This window comes from Eleutherodactylus coqui, chromosome 3 (genome assembly GCF_035609145.1).
Source record: "Eleutherodactylus coqui strain aEleCoq1 chromosome 3, aEleCoq1.hap1, whole genome shotgun sequence".
NCBI lineage: Eukaryota > Metazoa > Chordata > Amphibia > Anura > Eleutherodactylidae > Eleutherodactylus > Eleutherodactylus coqui.
The window spans coordinates 117,851,875-117,869,863 of NC_089839.1; the positions used below are offsets into that span (position 1 = coordinate 117,851,875).

At 47.5% G+C, this 17,989-nt stretch overlaps 1 protein-coding gene across 1 annotated transcript in view; it reads right to left on the reverse strand.

Moving 5' to 3' along the window:
• The window catches only part of PCNX2 (pecanex 2), a 397,565-nt gene that overhangs the window by 169,531 nt on the left and 210,045 nt on the right, over positions 1-17,989 (reverse strand). The window contains exon 19 of the mRNA XM_066594873.1: positions 3,761-3,902. Within this exon, the coding sequence (XP_066450970.1) occupies positions 3,761-3,902 (142 nt within the window). The remainder of the gene's footprint in view (positions 1-3,760; positions 3,903-17,989) is intronic.

The following is a 17,989-nucleotide window of genomic DNA, read 5'->3' on the forward strand; positions in this document are numbered from 1 at the left end:
CTCCTCGCCGTCCCGATAGCTGTACCTTGTTCCCGGTTTGCCGCTCCTCTTCTCCTTCCCACCGCGAGGTCTCTGGTAAGTTCTGGGGACTTGCTTCCCGCTGTCTCGGGTGCCGAGTCGCTGTCCCGGCATGCCGCTCCTTCTCTTCTCCCCTCAGCGCGGCCGCCGGTGGGTATCGGGGAAGTGCTTCCCGCGGACTCTTCACTGCTATCTCTGCTGTGGTTGCGGCTGGTAGATCCCAGGTCTGCCGTCGAATTGCCCTGGGCTCTCGTTCCAGGCTGCTGGTCAGGATCCAAATCAGGGCTTGATTGCCGCGCTGGGAGTGCTGCAGACGCCATCTTGGGAGCGGCCACGTGGGACTCCGCTCCCACAGTTCTCCTCAGGTAGGCTGAAATATTTCTCCTGGCGTCGTCCAGGGAGATCTGGGTAGCTCCCCTCCTCTTCCCTCTTGCCATATTCAGTAAAAGCCGGGTCTGGGTCATCCACATTAAGAGAATCTAGGGCCGGGTGCAGGAGCCGAGATGCGTCCTACTCCTCCATTAGCTGGCCACGCCCCCTGAGTGAGAAGATTTAAGGCAATCCATACTCCTCTGGGAAATATGCAACATTGTTATAAGGCTTGTTTAAAAAGTCTGGCATTGACTTGCAGGAATGCTGCCTTCCCATAGCTGGCATTGCACAGGTATTGTTCCATCTTCCCATTTGTACAGATGGGTTCTAACAATAACAGATACCTCTCCTTTGGGCCTGAGCCTCAAAATGATTCAGGGTAATAGAATACCAGGCTCAAATCATTTTGAGTTCTTTGTAATTGGAGGGCATTAAGTTGTCCAAAGGAGGGCCATAAACCTTGAAGGTAAGGGGACAAAATTCCCCACAGAAGAGGCCTCAGTGTGTACTGGAGACAAAGAAATTGCTTCTATTGATGAGCTTATTAAGTCCAGCATCCTGCACTTTAACCCTTTCCCTCCATATGACGTAAGGGTACCTCATGTCAGCGGGGTACTTCCCGCAACAGAACGTACTCTTATGTCATGTGGATAGCGCAAGATCATAAGAGATCTCACACTATCCGGCAGCAGGACCCGGCTGTCACTGACAGCCGGTCTCCCGCTGCAACAGCAGGGGTGCATCTGAGATGCGCCCCCCCCACCCCGCTGTTAACCCCTTTCCTGCCATGATCTATGTAGATCGCAGCACAGGAAGGGTTCACAGAGGGAGTGCACTCACGATATAATCGTAGGGAGCCTGTCTGGTTGGCATGGTAACAGGACACCAGCTACAGGCATCCTGTATTACCACTGACTATGATCGCTGTAATAAGCGATAAGGCATTGTAGGAGAGAAGTCCAATCATCGGTGGCATGATGTAAGACCCCCAGAGGGACACAAATGGTGTAAAAAAAAAAAAAAAGATCAAAATAATGTACAAAAGATAAAACTGTAAAAAAATGTAAAAAAACCCCTTTTTTTGGCTTTTTCTCATATTGGCATAAAAAAATTAAAATCCCACATATTTGGTATTGATGTGTCCGTAACGAAACGTACAATAAGTTGAACAGGCTTTTTATCCTGGACGGCAAAAAGCGTTAAAAAAAACGCTAAAAAAACTCAGGCAAAATGCAAATTTTTAGCATTTGGCCTCCCAAAAAACGCAATAATAGTGATCAAAAGTGCCATATGTACCCCAAAATGGTACCAATAAAAACTACAGCTTGTCTCGCAAAAAATAAGCCCTCATAGAGCTCTGTCCATGGAAAATACAAAAACAGGGTTTTTATTGCAGAAAAGTGGAAAAACCTAAAACAAAATAAGAATTTTGGTATTGTTGTAATCGTACCAGCCCGCAGAAAAAATGTATTGTCATTTATGCTGCATATTAACTGTTAAAAAAAAATCTATGGCAGAATTGATGAGTTTTCTCTCCCTGCGATGCCTACAGTCACCTTCCTAGCCAATAGGTTTTCGCACTACCCACCTCCTATCCTGGAGAGAGTGGAAGTGGCTCCTACAAGACATAGTGTATATAGGCTTTATTGGCTTTTTAACAGTGGGAGTTGTCCCTATATGCAGGTAATCTGCTTTATACTGGTGTTCAGCTTGGATAGAGTGCAGCATGTAAAACTGGAATACTGTCAGTCCACATGACTAAGGGAAGACACTTTCTTGAGACCTGCCAACCTTATTTATTACTTTCTCTCAGCTATCCTGCTAATCCTCTGATAATGTCCAGCAATAAATACATAGGAACAAGAGCACAATGGCAAGAATGAGAGAGCAAGTTATATAGGACAGGAGTCAAGGAAAATATAAAAAAATAAAAGATAGTCTCCAAATTTAACTATATAATAATTAGGACAGCGCTCCACTGAACTTACTCAAATGAACAATAGATGTAAATAAATAGGGACTCACCCAGTGACCAGTGGAGTTCCTGCCAGGAAACTGCACTAGCACCTCCACATCCCGGTGTGCATACAGTGAATACAGGTGGAATCTTCTTGTCATTTCCTTATCCTGAATAATCAGGGAAGCTGCCGAGTGACTCTGTCCACTAGAATAGAGGACCCAATGTACAGAACCAACAGGAATAGAAAAGATTCCGCGCTCCCAGGAACAGACTCCCGAAGATCCTCCGTAATTTTGAAGACAAGTCTTTTATTCCAGTGCATCGCGTTTCGTCACCCAAGTTGCGATTTTATCAAGCATAAAAACAACTTTATCACTCTTCATATATATAACATTCACTTACATTCACTTCAGTTAACATTCACTTACATTCCGCTGTCATGTGATATGTGTGATCGCTAGCATTTCCGGGTTCATTGAGCTCTGGGTGCAACGTAATCCACGTCATCATGTACCGTGGAACGCAACGTATCCCTATATCACCTATAGGGATTTAGTGTCATAATGTTATTTTATTTTTAGAGATGAGCGAGTATACTCGTCTGAGCTTGATGCTCGTTCGAGTATTAGGGTGCTCGAGATGCTCGTTACTCGAGACAAGCACCACGCGGTACTCGTCTCGATTAAACGAGCACTGACCATTGAATTCAATGGAGCTGGCAATACAGCTGGCTCCATTGAAAGCACTGGGCTGCTGGCGAGCGCGGGATGAATTTTCGGGAAGGGCTTAAAAATATAAGCCCTTCCCTGAAATTCATCCAGAAATGTGTAAAAAGTAAAAAAAAAAATATACTCACCTTGTCCCGGCAGACGGAGTTCAGCCGCGGCCGGCCAGCAGTTCTCCTGAACTGCTGTGAGTAGTATTCAGCAGCCGGGGATTTAAAATCCCCGCCTGCTGAATGAGCTGCCTCTGATTGGTCACAGCCTCACCAATCAGAGGCAGCTCTCACTCACCCATTCATGAATTCATGAATGGGTGAGTGACTGCTGCCTCTGATTGGCTCAGCGCAGGAACCAATCAGGGGCAGCTCTCAGCTGAATTATGGAGGATCTCCGGGAGTCTGTTCCTGGGAGTGCTGAGTATTTTCTATTCCTGTTGGTTCCAAATTTAACTGTCCTCAGGCTGGTAGGACAAAAAACACAAGGGTTGGAGTTTATTAGTTCTTTATATGGCTTATTTGGTCACTAAAAGTTCCATCTGTCCTATCAGCTCACAGGGTGGCTAATTCCCTATTATTGTGCTGCCATAAAGGACAATAAAGAAAGGAATCTTTAACACAGGTTGGAGAAACTTTGGATTAATATTTTTATTGTCCTTTAAAATAAGACTAGATTGAAAAAAAAAACTTACTGTTTTCCAAATCTTTTGTAACCACTGACTGAAAAGGCTTCACTTGTAACTGCATGTAAAATGATTGATGGGTACAACATATATTTCTCAAAACGGACAAGCCAAACATAAAGCTTTTCAAACCACATTAACTGGGCAGCATCTGAAAAAAAGAAAGAGAAACATGTCAAATTAAAGCTAATTTCACATGGTGAGTATGATATCGGGCCGGGAAACTGATATCACCCTTGTCAATGTGCTTTCCCTTCGCGAATGCGAGGCGTTTTTGTGTCAAAAATGTCTAGTATCACTTCAGGGAAGTAGCGATCCTCCACCACGGCTAATGCTTTGCCATGTGATGCTTTGCTGGCCCCATTGAAAACAATGCGGGGAAAAAAATCGCTCATTTGTAGAGATGAGCGAACGTACTCGTCCGAGCTTGATACTCGTTCGAGTATTACCGTGTTCGAGATGCTCGTTTCTAGAGGCGAGCACCAAGCGATGTTCGAGTTACTTTCACTTTCATCTCTGAGACGTTAGCGCGCTTTTCTGGCCAATAGAAAGACAGGGAAGGCATTACAACTTCCCCCTGCGACGTTCAAGCCCTATACCACCCCCCTGCAGTGAGTGGCTGGCGAGATCAGGTGTCACCCGAGTATATAAATCGGCCCCTCCCGCGGCTCGCCACAGATGCATTCTGACAGAGATCAGGGAAAGTGCTGCTGATGCCGGAGCTGCTATAGGGAGAGCTTTAGGAGTGATTTTAGGCTTCAAGAACCCCAACGGTCCTTCTTAGGGCCACATCTGACCGTGTGCAGTACTGTTGAGGCTGCTTTTTGCAGTGTTGCACTTTTTTTTTTTTGTATATCGGCCGTGCAGAGCATTGCGTCCTGCAGTAATTTTACATAGTCCACGGCCAGTAGTGGTGGTGAGGCAGGGACAGTGAAAGACATATCCAGTCTATATACGCAGTGGGCTTTTCCCAAAAAATTTGGGAAAAAAAATCTATTTGGGCTGCCTGTGACCATCCTGACTGTACTGCGTCTCTGCTAGGGGTAGTTGTCCTAATTCATACGCAGGCAGCTAAGTATTACAACAGGCTTGCGCAAAATTCTTTCCTGGCTCTGCGTTGCCCGTTACATCACCGCTGTCATCCTGTCCAGAGGGAAACAGTCTGCAGTAATTTTACATAGTATAGGGCCAGTAGTGCTGAGGCAGGGACAGTGAAAAAGGTGAAAGACATATACTGTCTATATAGGCAGTGGGCTTTTCCAAAAAAATTTGGGACAAAAAAATCTATTTGGGCTGCCTGTCACCGTCCTGAGTGTACTGCGTCTCTGCTGGGGGTAGTTGTCCTAATTCATATGCAGCCAGCTAAGTGTTACAGCAGGCTTGCGCAAAATTCTTTCCTGCCTCTGCGTTGCCTCTTACATCACCGCTGTCATCCTGTCCAGAGTGAAACAGTCTGCAGTAATTTTACATAGTCCATGGCCAGTAGTGGTGGTGAGGCAGGGACAGTGAAAGACATATCCAGTCTATATACGCAGTGGGCTTTTCCAAAAAAATTTGGGAAAAAAAATCTATTTGGGCTGCCTGTGACCGTCCTGACTGTACTGCGTCTCTGCTGGGGGTAGTTGTCCTAATTCATACGCAGCCAGCTGAGTGTTACAGCAGGCTTGCGCAAAATTCTTTCCTGCCTCTGCTGTGCGTTCCGTAAGCGAAGTCAGCCTCCAACCACAGGCCAATAAGCGGCACATTTAATTACAGCGTTCTGTTTCTGCACTACTGGTAATACAGCATGCTGAGGGGTAGGGGTAGGCCTAGAGGACGTGGACGTGGGCGAGGACGAGGAGGCCAAGTCAGGGTGTGGGCACAGGCCGAGCTCCTGATCCAGGTGTATCGCAGCCGACTGCTGCGGGATTAGGAGAGAGGCACGTTTCTGGCATCCCCACATTCATCTCACAATTAATGGGTCCACGCGGTAGACCTTTATTAGAAAATGAGCAGTGTGAGCAGGTCCTGTCGTGGATGGCAGAAAGTGCATCCAGCAATCTATCGACCACCCAGAATTCTGCGCCGTCCACTGCTGCAACTCTGAATCCTCTGGCTGCTGCTCCTCCTTCCTCCCAGCCTCCTCACTCCATTATAATGACACATTCTGAGGAGCAGGCAGACCCCCAGGAACTGTTCTCGGGCCCCTGCCCAGAATGGGCAGCAATGGTTCCGAATCCTCTCCCACTGGAGGAGTTTGTCGTGACCGATGCCCAACCTTTGGAAAGTTCCCGGGGTCCAGGGGATGAGGCTGGGGACTTCCCGCAACTGTCTCAAGAGCTTTCAGTGGGTGAGGAGGACGATGACGATGAGACACAGTTGTCTATCACTCAGGTAGTAGTAATTGGAGTAAGTCCGAGGGAGGAGCGCACAGAGGATTCAGAGGAAGAGCAGCAGGACGATGAGGTGACTGACCCCACCTGGTTTGCTACGCCTACTGAGGACAGGTCTTCAGAGGGGGAGGCAAGTGCAGCAGCACGGCAGGTTGCAAGAGGCAGTGCGGTGGCCAGGGGTAGAGGCAGGGCCAGACCGAATAATCCACCAACTGTTTCCCAAAGCGCCCCCTCGCGCCATGCCACCCTGCAGAGGCCGAGGTGCTCAAAGGTCTGGCACTTTTTCACTGAGAGTACAGACGACCGACGAACAGTGGTGTGCAACCTTTGTCGCGCCAAGATCAGCCGGGGAGCCACCACCACCAGCCTCACCACCACCAGCATGCGCAGACATATGATGGCCAAGCACCCCACAAGGTGGGACGAAGGCCGTTCACCGCTTCCGGTTTGCACCGCTGCCTCTCCCCCTGTGCCCCAACCTGCCACTGACATCCAACCCCCCTCTCAGGACACAGGCACTACCGTCTCCTGGCCTGCACCCACACCCTCAACTCCGCTGACCTCGGCCCCATCCACCAATGTCTCTCAGCGCACCGTCCAGCCGTCGCTAGCACAAATGTTGGAGCGCAAGCGCAAGTACGCCGCCACGCACCCGCACGCTCAAGCGTTAAACGTGCCAAATTTATCAGCCTGGAGATGCTGCCATATAGGGTTGTGGAAACGGAGGCTTTCAAAGGTATGATGGCGGCGGCGGCCCCGCGCTACTCAGTTCCCAGTCGCCACTACTTTTCCCGATGTGCCGTCCCAGCCCTGCACGACCACGTCTCCCGCAACATTGTACGCGCCCTCACCAACGCGGTTACTGCCAAGGTCCACTTAACAACGGACACGTGGACAAGCACAGGCGGGCAGGGCCACTATATCTCCCTGACGGCACATTGGGTGAATTTAGTGGAGGCTGGGACAGAGTCAGAGCCTGGGACCGCTCACGTCCTACCCACCCCCAGAATTGCGGGCCCCAGCTTGGGGTGGTATCTGCGGTGGTGTATGCTTCCTTCACTAAACCACCCTCCTCCTCCTCCTCCTCCTACGCAACCTCTGTCTCGCAATCAAGATGTGTCAGCAGCAGCACGTCGCCAGCAGTCGGTGTCGCGCGGCACAGCAGCACAGCGGTGGGCAAGCGTCAGCAGGCCGTGCTGAAACTACTCAGCTTAGGAGAGAAGAGGCACACGGCCCACGAAATGCTGCAGGGTCTGACAGAGCAGACCGACCGCTGGCTTGCGCCGCTGAGCCTCCAACCGGGCATGGTCGTGTGTGACGGCCGTAACCTGGTGGCGGCTCTGCAGCTCGGCAGCCTCACGCACGTGCCATGCCTGGCCCACGTCTTTAATTTGGTGGTTCAGCGCTTTCTGAAAAGCTACCCACGCTTGTCAGACCTGCTCGGAAAGGTGCGCCGGCTCTGCGCACATTTCTGCAAGTCCCACACGGACGCTGCCACCCTGCGCACCCTGCAACATTGGTTTCATCTGCCAGTACACCGACTGCTGTGCGACGTGCCCACGCGGTGGAACTCTACGCTCCACATGTTGGCCAGGCTCTATGAGCAGCGTAGAGCTATAGTGGAATACCAACTCCAACATGGGCGGCGCAGTGGGAGTCAGCCTCCTCAATTCTTTACAGAAGAGTGGGCCTGGTTGGCAGACATCTGCCAGGTCCTTGGAAACTTTGAGGAGTCTACCCAGATGGTGAGCGGCGATGCTGCAATCATTAGCGTCAACATTCCTCTGCTATGCCTCTTGTGAAGTTCCCTGCAAAGCATAAAGGCAGACGCTTTGCGCTCGGAAACAGAGGCGGGGGAAGACAGTATGTCGCTGGATAGTCAGAGCACCCTCCTGTCTATATCTCAGCGCGTTGAGGAGGAGGAGGGGGAGGAGGATGAGGAGGAGGGGGAAGAGACAGATTGGCCCACTGCTGAGGGTACCCATGCTGCTTGTCTGTCATCCTTTCAGCGTGTATGGCCTGAGGAGGAGGAGGAGCCTGAAAGTGATCTTCCTAGTGAGCACAGCCATGTGTTGCGTACAGGTACCCTGGCACACATGGCTGACTTCATGTTAGGAGGCCTTTCTCGTGACCCTCGCGTTACACGCATTCTGGCCACTACGGATTACTGGGTGTACACACTGCTCGACCCACGGTATAAGGAGAACCTTTCCACTCTCATACCCGAAGAGGAAAGGGGTTCGAGAGTGATGCTATACCACAGGACCCTGGCGGACAAACTGATGGTAAAATTCCCATCCGGCAGCGCTAGTGGCCGAAGGCGCAGTTCCAAGGGCCAGGTAGCAGTGGAGGCGCGGAGATCAGGCAGCATGTACAGCACAGGCAGGGGAACACTCTCTAAGGCCTTTGACAGCTTTCTGGCTCCCCAGCAAGACTGTGTCACCGTTCCCCAGTCAAGGCTGAGTCGGCGGGAGCACTGTAAAAGGATGGTGAGGGAGTACGTAGCCGATCGCACGACCGTCCTCCGTGACGCCTCTGCCCCCTACAACTACTGGGTGTCGAAGCTGGACACGTGGCCTGAACTCGCGCTGTATGCCCTGGAGGTGCTTGCTTGTCCTGCGGCTAGCATCTTGTCAGAGAGGGTGTTTAGTGCGGCTGGGGGAATCATCACAGATAAGCGTACCTGCCTGTCAACCGACAGTGCCGATAGGCTTACACTCATCAAGATGAACAAAGCCTGGATTTCCCCAGACTTCTCTTCTCCACCAGCGGACAGCAGCGATACCTAAACAATACGTAGGCTGCACCCGCGGATGGAAGCATTGTTCTCTATCACCATCAAAAACGTGGACCTTTTAGCTTCATCAATCTGTGTATAATATTCATCCTCCTCCTCCTGCTCCTCCTCCTGAAACCTCACGTAATCACGCCGAACGGGCAATTTTTCTTAGGCCCACAAGGCTCAGTCATATAATTTTTGTAAACAATTTTTATACGTTTCAATGCTCATTAAAGCGTTGAAACTTGCACCTGAAGCAATTTTTATTTTAACTGGGCTGCCTCCAGGCCTAGTTACAAATTAAGACACATTAACCAAAGCGATTAATGGGTTTCACCTGCCCTCTTGGTTGGGCATGGGCAATTTTTCTGACGTACATTAGTACTGTTCGTACACCAATTTTTTGGGGCCCTCGCCTACAGTGTAATCCAATTAATTTTTTGCCCACCTGCATTAAAGCTGACGTTACATCAGCTGTGCTGGGCACTGCAATGGGATATATTTATGTACCGCCGGTGGGTTCCAGGGAGCCACCCATGCTGTCGGTCCACACGGAGTTGTAACTGCATGTGTCCACTTCTAAAGAACCCCAGTCTGACTGGGGCATGCAGTGTGGGCCGAAGCCCACCTGCATTAAACATGACATTACCTCAGCTGTGATGGGCAATGCAATGGGATATATTTATGTACCGCCGGTGGCTTCCTGGCACCCACCCATGCTGTCGGTTCACACGGAGTTGTAACTGCATGTGTCCACTTCTAAAGAACCCCAGTCTGACTGGGGCATGCAGTGTGGGCCGAAGCCCACCTGCATTAAACATGACATTACCTCAGCTGTGATGGGCACTGCAATGGGATATATTTATGTACCGCCAGTGGGTTCCAGGGAGCCACCCATGCTGTGGGTCCACAGGGACTTCACAATAGGGAGTTGTACCTGCCTGTGTCTATGAATTAAAAACCCCGGTCAGGTTGGGGCATGCAGTGTGGGCCGAAGCCCACCTGCATTTAATCTGACGTTAGCTCTGCTGTCCAGGGCACTGCAATGGGATGCATTTATGTACAGCCGGTGGGTTCCAGGGAGCCACCCATGCTGTGGGTGCACACGGAATTCCCATTGCGGAGTTGTACCTGCCTGTGACTATTTATAAAAAACCGCGGTCTGACTGGGGCATGCAGAGACCTTGACAGAATGAATAGTGTGTGGCACATAGGTTCCCCATTGCTATGCCCACGTGTGCAGCTCCTGATGGCGGTGGCACAGGATTATATTTCTCATTGCTTCTGTACAGCATTGTGGGCTATCACCCCGCCCCTTTTAAAGAGGGTCGCTGCCTAGCCGTGCCAACCCTCTGCAGTGTGTGCCTGCGGTTCCTCCTCATGGCAGACGCACTTATAAATAGACATGAGGGTGGTGTGGCATGAGGGCAGCTGAAGGCTGCGCAGGGACACTTTGGTGTGCGCTGTGGACACTGGGTCGTGCGGGGGGGGGGGGTTGGGCAGCATGTAACCCAGGAGAAGTGGCAGCGGAGTGTCATGCAGGCAGTGATTGTGCTTTGTTGGAGGTAGTGTGGTGCTTAGCTAAGGTATGCATTGCTAATGAGGGCTTTTCAGAAGTAAAAATTGTTGGGAGGGGGGGGGCACTCTTGCCGCTATTGTGGCTTAATAGTGGGACCTGGGAACTTGAGATGCAGCCCAACATGTAGCCCCTCGCCTGCCCTATCCGTTGCTGTGTCGTTCCCATCACTTTCTTGAATTGCCCAGATTTTCACAAATGGAAACCTTAGCGAGCATTGGCGATATACAAAAATGCTCGGGTCGCCCATTGACTTCAATGGGGTTCGTTACTCGAAACGAACCCTCGAGCATCGCGAAAATTTCGTCCCGAGTAACGAGCACCTGAGCATTTTGGTGCTCGCTCATCTCTTCTCATTTGTATTATCCCATACAAAAGAATGGGGTTCATATTCTTGTGAGATCTGTGTGTCTCACAATGCATATATCTCACACGATTTTCTTGGCTGTGAGAAAGCGGCCTTATAGCAGAAAAAAATACTTATATTGTTTAGACTGATATTAAACTTTGATTTAGAGAATCTTGGGCTATCTATGATTGACTTCACAAGGGCTGATTCCACAATGTGGGTATTGAAAAGCGTCAAAATTCACTTTTTTGCCTACACTCACGAATACGAATTGCGTATTCCGCGAGCAGAGGAAAAGTCGCAGCATGCTTAATTTTGCCAAGGATTCAGCTCAGACGGCCTCCACTGACGGCATGGGCCATGGGTACCTGCATCATCGTTTAGCGATGGTGCAGAAAATACAAACAGTAAAAAAAGTACTGCACTTGACCAAATGCGAGACACTGCAGTCATACACAATACAGGAAATTCAGGTACGCGGCGTCGCCCCTGGCTTCATAGCATGTGGAATTCAGTCTGCCCATGTTAAGCCGGCCTATGCCTTATTGTTTGTAGAGAAGAGTTACCAAGATGGTGAGCAGCCTGCAAATCATGTCCTAGATGAACTACACTACTCTGAGTTGGGCACACTAAACCCTATAGTTTGTTATTACAAACCATTTCTAGTGATTTACTTAGTATGGATTCTACCCAAATTGTGACCCATATGCATACACAGATCCTACTATCTCCTGAAATATTCATTTCTAAGGCCGAATCTAATCATCCGGTGAACATTATACACAATCCGGATACATCTCATGCATGTAACATTCCACTAAGTAATCGTTACACTATACTGAATACATCATTTCTTTATGAAATTTGCCCCGACCTTGATGTTGCGAATAATAATTTGGTACATGCATCAAGGCCTCATGACATCCCTATTACATGTATTGATCCCCCCCAACTCTAGTATCAGGTCCCCGTTATTTGCCTAAAACCCTCATGAGTAAAGCAATTCTAACAGTATCAACGAAAACTGTCATGAGCATAGAAATCCTAATAGTATTAACAAAACAATTGCAGATGTGAGGACAAAATCACCTAGGAAAAATAACAACAAAAAACACATACTCGCTAAGAAAGATTTTTTTACGGTAAGGACAAAAAAAGGACAAGGAGGTGTAGGAGAGGCTAAAATCAAACAATAATAAAACTCAAAAAAAACCCACAGGATTTCAAAACCATTCTTATGAGCTTTCCCATTCAGAAAGGGGACTGCTAAGTAAGGGGTTAAAATTTGCCCCCACTGCAACATGCAGAAAATTTAATTATTTTATTAGTGCCAACATTTTTTTACTAGACTTGATTTAAAGAAATATTTTTTTTTATTTAACCCCTTAATGACATGGCCTATTTTGAGCTTAAGGACCAAGCCTTATTTTTCAAATCTGACATCTGTCACTTTCTGTGCTAATAACTTTTGAATGCTTTTACTTATCAAGGTGATTCTGAGATTGTTTTTTCGTGACATATTGTACTTTATGTTAGTGTAAAAATTTCATCAATAAATTTTGTTAGGAAAAAAAATCCAAATTTACTGAAAATTTGGAAAAATTCACAATTTTCAAACTTTGAATTGTTTTCTTTGTAAGATAGAAAGTCAAACACCACAACATAGTTATTAATTAACATTTCCCATAGGCCTACTTTACACAGCAATCATTTTTTAAGTGTTATTTTACTTTTTGCAGACTCCACAAAGTATATAAATTTAGCAGTAATTTTTCACATTTACTAGCAAATTTCAAAATCTAAATTTTTTAAGGACCAATGCAGTTCAGACATAGTTTTGCCGAGCCTGTATATCAGAATCCCCCATGAATTGCCCCATTTTAAAATCAGCACCCTTCAAAGTATTCAAAATGGCATTTAGAAAGTTTATTAACCCTTTAGATGTTTTACAGGAATTAAAGGAAAGTGCAGCAAAAATTAGAACAGTTCCTTTTTTCTACTGATTTTCAATATAAAACCTTTTTTTTTATATAAAACAGTAGGAGTTAGCAAAGAAACAAAACTTGGAATGTATTACCCAGATTCCTCAGTTTTTAGAAATGCCCCATATGTGGACGTAGCCTGTTGTATGGGCACATGGTAGGTCTCAGAAGGAAAGGAGCGCTTCTTGTCTTTTTGAATGCAGATTTGGCAGGAATAATTTTCAGACCCCATGTAGTGTTTGCAGTGTCCCTGAGGTGGCAGTACATTTGAAACCCCCGAAAACTGACCCCATTTTGGAAACTACACCCCTCAGGGAATTTATTAAGGGGTGTAGTGAGCGGTTTGAACCCACAGATGTTTGAGGAATTTTTTTTAACAGTTTGAGTTCAATACGAAAAATCCAATTTTTCACATAATGTTTAGCTTTAGGCCCAGATTTTCATTTTTCACCAGTGGCAGAAGGAAAAACGTACCCCATGATGCATTACCCAGTTGCTCTCGAACACGGAAATGCCCCATATGTGGACGTAGCCTGTTGTATGGGCACATGGCAGGACTCAGAAGGATAGGAGCGCTTCTTGGCTTTTTGAATGCAGATTTTGCTGGAATAATTTTCAGACCCCATGTAGTGTTTGCAGTGCCCCTGAGGTACCAGTGCATTTGAAACCCCCAACAACTGACCCCATTTTGGAAACTACACCCCTCAGTGAATTTTTTAAGGGGTGTAGTGAGCGGTTTGAACCCACAGGTATTTGAGGAATTTTTTTAACAATTTGAGTTCAATACAAAAAAATCACATTTTTCACATAATGTTCAGCTTTAGGCCCAGATTTATAATTTTTACCAGTGGCAGAAGGAAAAAACATACCCCATGATGCGTTAACCAGTTGCTCTCGAACACGGGAATGCCCCATATGTGGACGTAGCCTGTTGTATGGGCACATGGCAGGACTCAGAAGGATAGGAGCGCTTCTTGGCTTTTTGAATGCAGATTTTGCTGGAATAATTTTCAGACCCCATGTAGTGTTTGCAGTGCCCCTGAGGTACCAGTGCATTTGAAACCCCCAACAACTGACCCCATTTTGGAAACTACACCCCTCAGTGAATTTTTTAAGGGGTGTAGTGAGCGGTTTGAACCCACAGGTATTTGAGGAATTTTTTTAACAATTTGAGTTCAATACAAAAAAATCACATTTTTCACATAATGTTCAGGTTTAGGCCCAGATTTATAATTTTTACCAGTGGCAGAAGGAAAAAACATACCCCATGATGCGTTAACCAGTTGCTCTCGAACACGGGAATGCCCCATATGTGGACGTAGCCTGTTGTATGGGCACATGGCAGGACTCAGAAGGATAGGAGCGCTTCTTGGCTTTTTGAATGCAGATTTTGCTGGAATAATTTTCAGACCCCATGTAGTGTTTGCAGTGCCCCTGAGGTACCAGTGCATTTGAAACCCCCAACAACTGACCCCATTTTGGAAACTACACCCCTCGGTGAATTTTTTAAGGGGTGTAGTGAGCGGTTTGAACCCACAGGTATTTGAGGAATTTTTTTAACAATTTGAGTTCAATACAAAAAAATCACATTTTTCACATAATGTTCAGCTTTAGGCCCAGATTTATATTTTTTACCAGTGGCAGAAGGAAAAAACGTACCCCATGATGCGTTACCCAGTTGCTCTCGAACACGGAAATGCCCCATATGTGGACGTAGCCTGTTGTATGGGCACATGGCAGGACTCAGAAGGATAGGAGCGCTTCTTGGCTTTTTGAATGCAGATTTTGCTGGAATAATTTTCAGACCCCATGCAGTGTTTACAGTGCCCCTGAGGTACCAGTGCATTTGAAACCCCCAACAACTGACCCCATTTTGGAAACTACACCCCTCAGGGAATTTTTTAAGGGGTGTAGTGAGCGGTTTGAACCCACAGGTATTTGAGGAATTTTTTTTAACAATTTGAGTTGAGAACGAAAAATTCACATTTTTCCAATAATGTTCAGCTTTAAGCCCAGATTTTCATTTTTCACCAGGGGCAGAAGGAGAAAACATAGTCCATAATGCATTACCCAATTACTCTCGAGCACGGAAATGCCCCATATGTGGATGTAAACTGTTGTTTGGGCACATGGCAGGGCACATTTTTCCAATAATGCTCAGTTTAGGCCCAGATTTTTATTTTTTACCAGGGGCAGAAGGAGAAAACGTAACCCATGATGTTACCCAACAGGGAAATGCCCCATATGTGAATCTAAACTGTTTTTAGGGCGCAGGGCTCAGAAGGGAAGGACTTAGCCTGTGGCTTTATGTACAAGCTGTGCGAAGTACATCAGGGTAAAACGTCAGGGCAATAAAAAAATTAAAATTTCAGGGACGTGTGGTAGATCTTAAAACACTCATTTATACAGAGGCCGGGTTGTGTGGGGCACGCTTCACACTGGTATATGGTGTCTTTTCTTATCCCCTGTTTGTAGCACACTCTGCACCTCTTTTGGGTCCTTCCCTTCGTCGCAGTGGAGGGAATTTCACTGAGAAAATGCTGCCCTGGTACAATTCTTGTGGCCTCGCTTCCAGAAGTACTGGGCCTCTCCCCCACTTCCTGGTCCCCAAATATTAGGTCCTTGATAACTTCCTCTTGAAATTCAAGGAATGTCCCCCTGTGGCCTGCACCTCGGAACAGCACGTAGGCATTATACAGTGCCATCTGTACGAGGTGCACGGCCAGTTTTTTGTACCACACCCGTGTTTTCCGCATGGCTCTATAGGGCTCCAGTACCTGGTCTGATAGATCGACCCCTCCCATGTACTTATTATAGTCGAGGACGCAGTCTGGTTTGGGGGTCTCTGCACTGGTACCTCGTACTGGGCAGGGGGTACTGCTGTGGCCGTGTATTGTCGTCAACATAAGGACATCCCTCTTGTCCTTATATTTAACGCACAATACATTGTCGCTGCATTGGGCCCGGCTCTCACCCCTTCTGAGCAGTTGCCCAAGCAGCGTCTTAGGGAGGCTTTTTTGATTTTTCCGAACAGTGCCACATGCCACTGTTCCTCTGGAAGCGAGGCACTGAAACAGGGGGACACTGGTATAAAAGTTATCCAGGTACAGATGGTAACCCTGGTCTAATAGTGGGTGCACCAGTTCCCACACTATTTTCCCTGTTACTCCCAGCACGGGGGGGCATTCTGGGGGCTCAATTTTAGTGTCCTTCCCCTCGTAAATACGGAACTTGTGGGTGTACCCTGATGTACTTTCGCACAGCTTGTACAACTTCACACCATACCGTGCCCGCTTACTGGGCAGGTACTGGCGGAATTTTAGCCTCCCCTTGAAGTGTACCAGGGACTCGTCTACTGCAATGTTTATCTGTGGGGCATACGCCTCGGCAAACTTGGCGTTAAAATGGTCTATTACGGGCCTGATCTTATACAACCGATCGTAATTGGGGTGATCGCTGGGGGGCACAGCTGGTTGTCATTGTAGTGCAGAAATTTCAAAATACACTCAAAGCGCGTCCTCGACATCGCCATGCGGAACATTGGGGTGTGGTACAAAATATCGGTAGACCAGTACGCCCTGATTGTTGGCTTCTTTATTAGCCCCATGGTTAGTATAAGCCCCCAAAATTTTTTTATCTCTGGTGCATCCACAGGGGTCCACTTATCAGGTCTGGCATAGCTGGAGGTGGGATTTTCTTCTATAAAATTCTGGGCGTACAAATTCGTCTGGGTAACAATGTGGGCAATGAACTCTTCAGAAAAAAAAAACTTGAAGAAGTCCTTCCCTCTGAGCCCTTCCGTGTCAAATTGAATCCCTGGGTTCCCAATAAAATCAGGGATCTGGGGTCTGTAATCTTCCGGGGTACTCCAGTGAGCATCTGATGCATTGGGGTCAGTGGCGGTCCTTGGACGCCTTCTCGGGGGTGCAGGGAGCTCAGACTCGCTGGATGAGGATGAGGAGTTGGAGAATGCCAAAAAAGTGGGGTCGTCATCACCACTACCTGAGTCCGAGTCTGATGCAATGATTGCATACAGTTCCTCTGAAGTGTACCTCCTGCGGGCCATATTTATATAAAATGGGGCACACTGGGAAAAAGTTTTATTAGATGGGACACTGCGGGATGGGGTGACCACGGGACGGGGGTCGGAAAGAACGCGGAAACTTATGTGGTGTATTCACGTAAGTGTATTTTTTTTTTCTTTTTTTTTTTTTTTTACACAGACGAATACACTGACACAACACGGACTAACGACACACTACACACTAGACGGACTAACGACACGCTACACTATCTAATGACGGGTGACGGGACAGGTAACGAAATGGGAACAACAGGAACTTTTTTTTTTTTTTTTTTTTACACCAAGGGATACACTGACTACACGCTGCGCTACACTACACTGCTGATCGCACGCTACAGCTCACTCACTACACTTCTGATCACACACTACAGATCCCTCACTCACTACACTACACTGCACTTCTGATCACTCACTCCACTCTGCTACACTACACTGCCTGATCAATCACTCACTACACTCACTACACTACACTGCCTGATCAATCACTCACTACACTCACTACACTACACCACACTGATCACTAACACTCACTCCACTACACCACACTGATGACTAACTCCTCTCCACTACACTGATCACTAACTCCACTCTGCTACACTACACTCCACTACACTACACTACACTCCACTACACTACACTACACTCACTCCCTGCCTAATCTACACTCTAATCGCACTTTATAGTCACAGAATACACAGTAGGTGCTCTCTGTACAAGCACCGGAAACACACTGCGGTGCTTGCACATGGAGCCCCTACTGTAAACAGCGCGAAGTCCGCTGCTGCGCTGTGATTGGTCAGGGAGTTTTTCCCTGACCAATCACAGCGATCGTGGGGGAGGGACCGCTCTGATTGGTCCCCAGCCCGGACGCAGCACTTGTCTGCTGACTATGTCAGCAGACATCACTGCTGTGTCGCCGCGATTGTCACCGCGGCGACACTTTAATGACATGACGTACCAGGTACGTCATGTTGCGGGAAGTATCCCGCTACCATGACGTACCAGGTACGTCCAGGAGCGGGAAGGGGTTAATATGTTTTTATTAAACATTTTTCTAATTAAACAGGATCTCCGTTCACATATGAAATATTTTTTA